The following is a 10,061-nucleotide window of genomic DNA, read 5'->3' on the forward strand; positions in this document are numbered from 1 at the left end:
TCTAAGTCATTTGGTCATCAAGCTGTCTCATAGCAAGTTTGTTGCCCTACTAATTGTATTGATTGTGATGTCAACTGTTGTGACTGTTGTTTGGCTACCTCCCTTGTTTGTGCAAGCTCCTCATTGGTCTTCTCCATATCAAACGTCTGAGCTACACCAGCGAGTCCTAAACTCCGAGTTGTAGGAAGGGAGTGTACCAAAACTCATCCCCTTGTTATAACCAACTTGAAAACCCATCACCCGATCATATATAGCACCATCTATACTTGCATCCCATGCTTCTTAGACTAAACTGTCCATCTATTCCTGTTAAAGTTGTATATAGTAATTACCAATTTGTCTAAATTTAATTAAAAATAAATAACATAAAAATGCACAATACTAACATGGGCAACTCTAGTCTCCTCAAATGCCCATCCACTGGTCTGTCTAGAGTGCGTGTTATTAAAGAAATCAACTTTGTGTACCTCACCCTATAAACATAACATAAAATTAAATTAGATTTCTAAACCTTGTAAGGAAAGAAAAAATATCAACAATGTTATGCACACCATTTCATGGCACTCTTGCACAAATACCAACTCACATGTTGTTGAAATCAGTAATCCCTTAACACATAGTCCCAAGTTGGTATCTATTTCTTTCTTATCTCCAGTTTGAGGGGGAGAAGTAGAAGAAGAAGAAGTACAAGAAATAAGTACTTTATTCCACATGATGTGTAATTTTTATGTGACCAAAATATTCAAGAAAATGTGAGTAAAAAAAAAATGGAAAATTTTGTATATTTTGAGCTAAAGAAGATTGAAAACCAATAATTTTTTTCTTACAAATTGAAGTTATAAACTCCAACTTGAAGAAAACTGTTGAAGAGCGGGTATGGGGGAGTCTTACATGACTCTCACAATAAGAAATCTCATAGAGCGGTAATTAATATGGAAAAATATAGAAGCCTTCTGGGAGGATGTTTCACCGAAATGTCTCAATTGAAAAGGTGTTTTAGAGATTTAAGTATTCTATTTATACTCATTTGTTTAATTATGTTAAGACTTATTTTTAAGTGTTACACTTTGGCTGTAATTGGGATATAAATAGTTTAATTTTAATTAGATTCTACTTGTTTTCTCTATTATAAATAGATGCTCATTGTACTCAAATTACAACAAGTCAACAAAATATTTCTCTTTTTCAAAAATTTAACATTAAGCACGATTAAAAAATAATTAGACATGACTACACATAAAGAATGATTAAAATTATTTAGGCATGATTAAAAAATAATTATACATAAAGCATTAACCTAATTAGGCACGATTCCTCGTGACTCTCATCTTCCTCTCCTCCCCTCCCTTCCCCTTCCCCCTTGGTTAATTAGTTATTTAATTTGTTGATTATTAATTTCATTGGAGTTTGTATGTCTCTAATTTACCTAATTAGCTTGTTATGTAAATTACATTTTTTAATTATGGTAAATGCCTAATTAAATATTATAAGTTATCTAATTAATTATTCCATCGACTAGTTAATTAGGTACTTATCTAATTAAAAAATAACTACTTAAGGAATAATAAATCAAGTACTAAGTTACTTACGTAATTAATTAATTATTAATGTAAATTTTTAATTGTAATAAATATTTATTATTTTTTTTGGAAACATTCGTCATTAAAATTCAACTTCCACAGACAAAAGAGTTTCTTAGTCATGGTGGAAAATGTTTTTCACTACAAAAAATTATTTTTCGTGTCATGATGGAAAACTTATTATTTTATTTCAATTTAAATAAATGTCTAGATTTTGGTAATTCTATGATAATTATATTATGTAATTTTTTTTTATGATTTAATATAAAATTATGTGGAGGGATAGAGGGGAATGAATTGCCCCTTCAGATAAATTTGTCTACTAATAATTTTCCCAAATTTTATATATTTTATGTGTTCCTCGGTCTTAGATCAAGTGCCCCGTTTGTCATATTATTTGTTATCTAGGGTTTTTACTTTTTACAATTTTTTTTTATGATTTAATATAATAATATATATATATGATAGGAGTTGCTTTTCTCTTATCCACAGCAATGGCGATCATTGTCCGTTGCTCGTGTCTACTACCATCGCACACAAATTTTGGCAACTTTTCTCGGCATTGTCTGTCTACTCCGGCCAATTTTTCTCAAGAATGTAATGACTTCGGTAAGTATTTGCTCCCCGTAATCTGTTGTTTTCCAGTTGTTCACGAATGTCTTGACTCCGAATGACGTTTGTAGATATTTTTCTTGGGTTAGGACTTCTCAATTTTTTATGTTGGAGATGGTTTGCGTTTTATCTTGCTAACACCAGTTAATCAGAAACGCCGTTGTCTTCATTTCCATTGAATCAAAATGCTGATGGAGTGGACATGGACATTATCCGAGAGCGTATAGGTCTTTTGGGCTTTCGGTGGTTTTATCTTGATTGAACTTTCTCACTCTCCGTTGGCCCAGTTAATGGTATTTTTCTTTAATTTTCTGTTCTCAGTATGATGAAGAAGTTTAGAGTAGTAGAACCTCCGGAACTACTTTGCAGTTTCTTATGAGCTTAGCAGGTCTAGTTGTTGTGTACTAGCAGTGCTTTAGCTGACGAAAGAAAATTGTTGCAAAATACAACAACTTTTGAAACCTGCGCATATGGTCCATATGGTACCTTAGAAACGTTTCCAACCGCAGGTTAGCTGGCAGCGCGGGGGGGTGGTTGGAGAGGGTGGGGAGCATTGTTAAACAAGCAAAATCAGCAAGAACTTTTTTACATGAGCTGAAATTCATTTTCAAAAGAAGACCTTACAAAAATCAAAAGTCAATACAATAAAAATAGAATCTAAAGCAAAAATTTGGCTTTTACATGTGGATAGTTTCAAAAAGTTGATTTCAAAGAAATCCTACAACATTTTCATTACCGAAGAGAACTTTAATTAGGTAATTAACATTATTATAATCACTGAACAAGAAAATTACATATATAAAAAACAAACCATTCCAGAATTTTTCGTTACTTAAGAACTGAAAAATAGATGAAAAAAATTTTACCTCTACTTTTCATTGTGGATATGAAAGGAGAGATATTAGATGAAGTCACGAAGGATTGGGGGCATGTGAAGAAACTAGATGAGAATTATTTCTTTCACTAAAAATAGTTGAGGTCATGTGTGAGTTAGTTTCTAATTCCAATCGAAAATTAAAATCTCCTCAAGTTCTTTCTGATTACAAATATGTGAGAAAGCCATTTCATACCTTCTTGATAAGAAACAGTAAAAAAACGAATGTGCCCCATTTATTTCCCTCAAAATGCTTATTTGTTAGCTATTAGACTAAAGAGGACTTTTACTATAAAAAAGTGTTATTTATTTATATTAAAAGTTTGTTTTCCGTTCAGTTCCAGTATAGGCATTAGTACTCTAAATTTGATTACCATAGATTTCCTGTAAAAATCTTGATTGCTAGAAATTTTGTTGAAGTGAGAAATCATTTTTTATTTATTTTTATCATCTTTTGCACTGGGGAAATGGTCACAGGTTGTTCAGTTTCCTGTGAGAAGAATTTTTCAACTTTGGCAATTTACCACCCTTGAGAGAGATAGTCTAAGATAGCTCAGACTGAGTTTTGCATCCATACCTCGACAACTATGCTGAGTCTTCTCTGGGGAAGGAGACCACTTGAACTGAGGCAAGCCAGATCTTGAAAGTGGATTCTAAGATCCCCAAAATTTTGAAATAGGTTCCACCTATTCTCCCTTTGGAGTAAGGAATGTAGGATGAGGAAAGGCAGCTAGCATCATGTAGAGATAATCTGGCTGCAAAACTTTTTGTCCAACAAAGATAGAGAATAACGCTAGGAAAAATGGAGGGAGATGGTGAAGCTATTGCCTTTGATCTTATGGCATCTTCTTATGTTTTGTGAGGCTTTTTTGATGGAGATCAAAATTTTATTAGGAGAGAATGCCTGGAGGGCAAAAAATGTACAAACAAACTAAAACAACAAACTACAATAAGATGTTAAAAAAATATATAGACTTGAAAAAATAGTTACACCATAAGAAGCAAAAATACAAGAAATGAGCAAGGGGAGAAAGGTAGGGAGTTTCTAACAAGACATTGGTGGACACCATCTTCCTCAAGTGAGTAAGCCAAGGAATTAGCTTCTCTTGGTGTATGATTCCATGTCTCTGTGATTCGATTAGAGATATCAACAATCTCACCAAAGTACAGCCTATGGTGGGTGACTACTCATGATTAGTCACCTAAAATCATCAACACCTCATCGAAAGAACTAATATTAAGTTAAGGCCCTGAAGAAGTCTTCAACTCCACCTTAAAAAAATCAGACATGTCAAAAGGAACATAGTAAACAAGGATAATATTGTCATCATCTCCAATTATGGTTGATCATGCATTGTACTTCTGTAGCATCTTGTTAGGATATGCAGAAAAAGCACTTAAGAAAAAACACTTTTTTCTACCCAGTTGAAGCAGGTCAACCATTCCTGCAAGGTGAATCATAAATTTCCCAATATATTCCACCTTATTTCCTCTTTGAAGAAGGAAAAAACCATGAAAGATGGTAGTCTTAATTATAAAATAGCATTTGACCTTTGTTTTCTACCATTTCCTAGAGTTTGTGCCGTGATACATCTCAATAAATGTGGAAAACATCAAAGAAGGAAACAATCATTGAATCGAATCGCCACATTCGAGCATAAAATCCTTGCTTGATTCTGTGCAAAAATTTCAACACAATTTCTTTGAGAGATCCTTCTTCAAAAAATTTGCTTGCCCCATGGTAAAAGTGGATGCAATAGTTGCTTGTTTTACAGTTTCTGATTCTGTTCCTTGGTATTGTGCATGGCCAATAAATTTATAGACTTCTCAGACAACTATTTTTGTTAGAGAACCAACCTATTGAAACAAGAACCTCATAGAAGAACTGTAGGAGCCTTGCAAGACAAAAAGCTCGGGAATCCTTGTTCTCCTTGCATGATTTCAGACTTGAAATCCTCTCAACCAGCTGCTATACTTACTAATGTTTGACGTATGTGAGTCTCTCTATTATTTCTTGATGTTTGGCCTGACCACACTCTATGGCTTCCTGCAAGCAGTAATGAGTTGGGTGAGGAGATATAATCTACTTATGCTTTAGGCTCTGTCAATTTTTTTAAACACGCTATTGAAGTCAAATGCTAGTTCACTTTCCCATTTTATCTACTGAACTGAACATCAACTACTGTCTTATGCCATTTAGTGTACCTGTAGGAATAACAGTGAAATAAGGGGGAAAAAACAATGTACAACTAAGTTTGCCTGTAGAACCATTGAGAACAAATTACGCATCTGTTTGCTAGATCTGCAACATCACTTTTGCTTAATTAGAATCTTACTAGAGCTAGGACTCTTAGTTTTGTGTGAACCCCAATTTCATATATTTGATGAAAACCCCTTTTCCAGTGATTACAACTCATCCTAAGTTCCAACTAGGAGCTGCTAATCTAAAATTAGAAAGTTCTGATAACAAAAAAAATACCAGTCTGAAATAAGAAACTCTTGAACTAGAAAGGCTCCATTTAAAATCAGAACTCCTAGTGAAATCGTACTTTCTCATGTAGTTTCTTTGCAACATCACTTTTGCATGATTAAATCTTACTGAAGCTAGGATTCTTTGTTTTTTGAGAATCCCACTTTCATAAATACCATTGGAAAGGTATTTGAGTCTAGTTTCCAATTCAAAAAAAATCTTTGAAATCAGATTTTTCTAGAAACAGAAATCGATATCTGAAGCAGCAAAAACGTTTCGTGCAACAACAGAAAGCTTCAACTTTTGAGCCATTTTATGCCATCAAGAACGAGATTTTATATAGAGAATTCTATATCAAAAGAAAGATCTGTAAGTCTATTTGACTAAAAAAAGGATTTGTAAGTCTATTTTCTTACCTATTCAACCAATTCTCAATTTGAGTTTTTTATATGGAGATATTAATCTCGGAAGAGTCAATGGTCATGCTGGCCAAAGAAGAAAGAGTACTCAGTTCGGCCAGAGTACAAAATCTGAAATCTATCAAATTATTTATCTCAAAAGAAGTATATTTTTTTAAGAGAAGTTATACTTGGATGAAAGGTATTTAAGTCTAGTTTCAGAAGGAGAAAATTTCATGTCAATCTGATCTATATTTAAGGAGATATTCACATTGGAAGAATCAAAGGTCATGTTGGTATCCTGTTGTATGCGAAGATCTGAATTTAGACCGAATTTTTTGAGTTGCTGTTATTGATCAACAATATCAGGAAAGTATCTCATGATCTACCATTGGAAACTTTCTGTTTGTTAACTGACAATATCTGGAAAGAATCTTTAAAAGATCATCTTATTTTCATAAGCTTTCCTTGATTTATTTGTCAAAGAGAAGAAGTGTTCCTATTCTGAATTATGACAATTTCCCAAAAAAGTAGTTACTTGATTTAATTCTGCAAATTATAGAAGTATCTATGTAAGGAGATTCTGATCTAGGATCAGATTCAAAACGTGTGTTTCTTCTTTGGTTATGAGAAATCCTTGCAACATATTAACAACATGTTGGAGCAACACTCGGTGTACATATCCCCTTATGAAGTGAGCAACCTCGCTCAGCCTATCACTCGGTGAAATCCTTTCAAGCTATAACTGATCTAGCCACAAACTTTGCCTTCTGGTTTTTATTTTGCCTTTTAGAATCATTTTCATTCTGTAATTACGTCATATCTTCCAACACAAAGCTCACATTCCTTAAAGAACCAGGACAAGTTAACCAAATTCTATTTGGAATTGCTTTCCGAAGGAGTGATTGAATGAAATGAAAAACACAATAAAAATAAATCCTTTGAGAGAGACTTTTTTTTTAGGAATCTAAAAGAGACTCTTTAAAAAAAAAACAAAGACTCTTTTTATTACAATATACGTTTAATAACAAAAGAAAACTTTCTGAAAATAGGACTTCTAAAAATTCTGAAGACTAAATCTGGTAACTCTGAGGATTGCATGGCTGTGCTGCCCATTCCTATTGTTTTTTTTTTACTATTCTAAATGAGGTCCTAAGTTTATTGGCACGAGAATGACTCTTCTGAATAAGTTCTTCTGCTTCTTATTTTGGATCATGCTGTTCTGTGGTTAAAATACCATCTAAGGCTGGTTAACTCCTCTTCTTTGTTTCCTGCTACTGTCATCTTCCAGTGCAGAAACTGAAGCGCCCACAGTGTCTCAATAATGCATTTGGGGTCATTCAACTATTCAAGCCAGAAAAATTGTCTGCCTTTCTTTTTAAAAGAAGAAATCTCATGATGACCTTCCAAGAGTTCTCCCTGGGGCCTCTGGTTAAATCTCTGCAAAGAAAAAGCTTCTCTGAAATTCATTCTCTCGGCTCAAACTCTGATGATATCCAGATTGTTGACTCTGGGGAAACTTCTGAGATTAAGCTAAGTTTTTATACATGTAATGATCAGGACCACTTTTTTGCTCATGAGGTAGGATGGTGAGTCTCCTCATTTGGTTTTGATTTTAATCAGTTACTTTCATTTTCTGTTTTCTGATGATTGTATTGTTTAATACAATAATGCTGCCTGAGGTCACAATATATGTGCCAAAAAATGGGTAAATTTGTGGAGTAGCTTAATGTGGACTTTGAAATGGTAGCATTCCATGGTGTGCATTTTAAAACCATGCACAGTTATGATGTGGCTAATGTTTTCTGGTATCCTTTTATTGATCTATTTTCTATCTATTTATTGACCAGATGACTCAGGCATTTTTGCTACTGATCAGACCATTCTATGAAACTCTGATTCACTTGATGGTTCATTTTCCAAGAAAAAGTTCAAATTTCTTCAAAGAAAATTTTGGGACTCTGTGATTTTCATAGCACAATTATGTTCTTCATAAAATCTATAGCTTTGATCACTGTATCCAAGAGCAAATGTTGTGTTTTTTTTTTTGAAATATTGATCATACATGCAGGCTACATCCCTTTTACTTGGTGAGACTTGAACTCTAGACCTCACTTTAGAGACACTCCCATGTGATTACTGAGTCAAAGGCTCAATCCACTGGTAGATGGAAAATTTAAAAACTCTGTCACTATTAATCTTGCCATTTCAGAAAGCTAATACAGTGACTCAGCACAGTTAAAATGCTAACTGCAATCGACTTTTTCTGTTCATGCAAGCTTATTCTCACTCTTTTTTAAATCTAACTGTCTAGGCTGACAGGTTCGTGCCATTTGACTTAATATTTCCTGCTGCAGAAGGTGCTCTTGTTCAGCTTTTCCAGTGCATTGGTTCTTGGGTTGCCTTTTGAAGCTTTGGCAGAAACTTGTGAGGCTGACAGTTTTTCTGTACTCAACATGCCTTTGCTCTTTGCAATAGCTATGATTGGTGCTACTGTTGGAGGTACCTTAATTTTAACAACACTTTCCTGTAATACATGGTTGATTTTATGCACTTTTGTCGGAACAAGATAAACATGTGTGACCCTGTTATTGGACCTGCTCCTTCATTGTCAAAACTTTTGACTATTCAGCATAAAGCAGTTGTTGCATTGATGTTCCACTTTTTTCTTGTGGCAGAATTATCAATTTCCTACTTGTGCCTGCAGTTCATCTAATAGCATCTCTCAGTGACTTGCTAGGTGTCCATACTGGCAAACTGAATCCAAAGGGAGATACATTCTACTGGCATTGCCACCTCTAGAAGCTATTCTATTTCTTCATGTTAACATTATATTATATCACCAGGAGTTTCTAGAAGCGATTTCTTTTTCCATGCTTTTCTAACATTTTAACAATCAAGTCTTTTCTCAGTTACTTCTTATTGATATCTTTCTTCATAGTTTGACTGCCAATCATTAGTTGTATTCTTGTAATTACTTGTCTGAAGTTTTTAAATTGTATTTGTTCTATGTGAATTGGAATTGTGATGCTTGCACGTCATTCCTTATGGTCTGGGCTAACAATTAAGTCAAAATAGTCCACACACTTCAAACTGGTATCATTTTGGGGAATAGAAAAGAAAAAAAAAAAAAAAACTAACTTGTATTGTAGGATTACTTGCAAGACAAAGAAGGGGTGAACTGAAGCGTTTGAATGATCAGCTCCGGCAAATAAATGCAGCTCTAAGAAGACAAGCAAAAATAGAATCATATGCTCCTAACTTGAGCTATGCACCTGTTGGTAGAGTATCAGAACAGGAAGTCATAGTCGACTCAAGGAAGCAACAGCTGATTACAAATTTGAGGAGTGGGAAAAACTTCCTTAGGAATCAAGAACCTGATAAAGCATTTCTGGAGTTCAAGACAGCTCTTGAGCTGGCCCAAGCCCTTGGTGATCCAATTGAGGAGAAGAAGGCAGCTCGTGGCTTAGGTTTGCTTTCTTCCCACACTTGGACAGTATAAGCATTTTGTAGTCCATTTATCAGTTTTTTATAGTCCTTATTCTCTGCTGATTTCAACTCCATCCAGGGGCTTCTCTGCAAAGGCAGGGAAAATATCCGGAAGCAGTAAAATACCATTCAATGGTGTTGAAGATATCGGAACGAGCAGGAGAAGATTCAGGCAACACGGAAGCTTATGGAGCCATAGCCGACTGTTATACTGAGCTTGGAGATCTTGAACAAGCTGGAAAATTCTATGACAGATACATTTCAAGGTTAGAGACCGACTAATTCCTGTCCCCGGGCATCTTAGTTTTTTTTTTGTTCCTTATGGAGTTGATGGTTCGAGAGGCTAAGAGTGCAGCTAGAATGTTTTGTCCTAGATCAACCAATGTATTGTTTTTTCTATGTTTTTTAGTAGTTGAAATTTGGCTTAACATGAGAAGAGGGACAGTCTAGATCCCCAATTTTTTTTTTTTTTTTTTGTGTTTGTGTTTTCACCTATGTTTATCCACTGTTTGCTACCATATCTTTTACCCACCTTGCCAACAAAATGAAAGGTGCGACCTCTGTTGCAAAACAGAGTAAGGGAGGGGGCTCTGCCCCACCCTTCCGCTTTGTCTTTAGGTGTGGCAGGGTTTTTAAAA

The 10,061-nt window shown here is 34.5% G+C and overlaps 1 protein-coding gene across 4 annotated transcripts; it reads left to right on the forward strand.

Annotated features, from left to right (window-relative positions):
- The first annotated feature begins 2,084 nt into the window (after window positions 1–2,084).
- Window positions 2,085–10,061, forward strand: LOC137955847 (protein FLUORESCENT IN BLUE LIGHT, chloroplastic-like). 4 transcript variants are annotated; one of them, XM_068803019.1, is made up of 5 exons: window positions 2,085–2,189; window positions 7,231–7,515; window positions 8,292–8,436; window positions 9,087–9,404; window positions 9,503–10,061. In XM_068803019.1, exons 1-5 carry the CDS (start codon window positions 2,181–2,183, stop codon window positions 9,703–9,705), a joined length of 960 nt encoding a protein of 319 aa, XP_068659120.1. In that variant the 5' UTR covers window positions 2,085–2,180; the 3' UTR covers window positions 9,706–10,061. The 4 variants fall into 4 exon arrangements, with proteins under 4 accessions (XP_068659120.1, XP_068659121.1, XP_068659123.1 ...); XM_068803020.1 differs by having other exon boundaries at window positions 8,295–8,436; XM_068803022.1 differs by having other exon boundaries at window positions 7,226–7,515; window positions 9,503–10,036.

Source organism: Aristolochia californica, unplaced genomic scaffold, assembly GCF_029961685.1.
Source record: "Aristolochia californica isolate CCGP_79_NKW_82.1479 unplaced genomic scaffold, dmAriCali1.0.hap1 SCAF_2, whole genome shotgun sequence".
Taxonomy (NCBI): Eukaryota; Viridiplantae; Streptophyta; class Magnoliopsida; order Piperales; family Aristolochiaceae; genus Aristolochia; species Aristolochia californica.

What these genes read in the sequence shown, in the direction of transcription:
- LOC137955847 (XM_068803019.1), top strand. An exon ending in ACCACTTTTTTGCTCATGAG is followed by an intron (nt 7,516 to 8,291) that starts GTAGGATGGTGA and finishes TTCCTGCTGCAG; the next exon opens with AAGGTGCTCTTGTTCAGCTT. An exon ending in GAAGGCAGCTCGTGGCTTAG is followed by an intron (nt 9,405 to 9,502) that starts GTTTGCTTTCTT and finishes AACTCCATCCAG; the next exon opens with GGGCTTCTCTGCAAAGGCAG.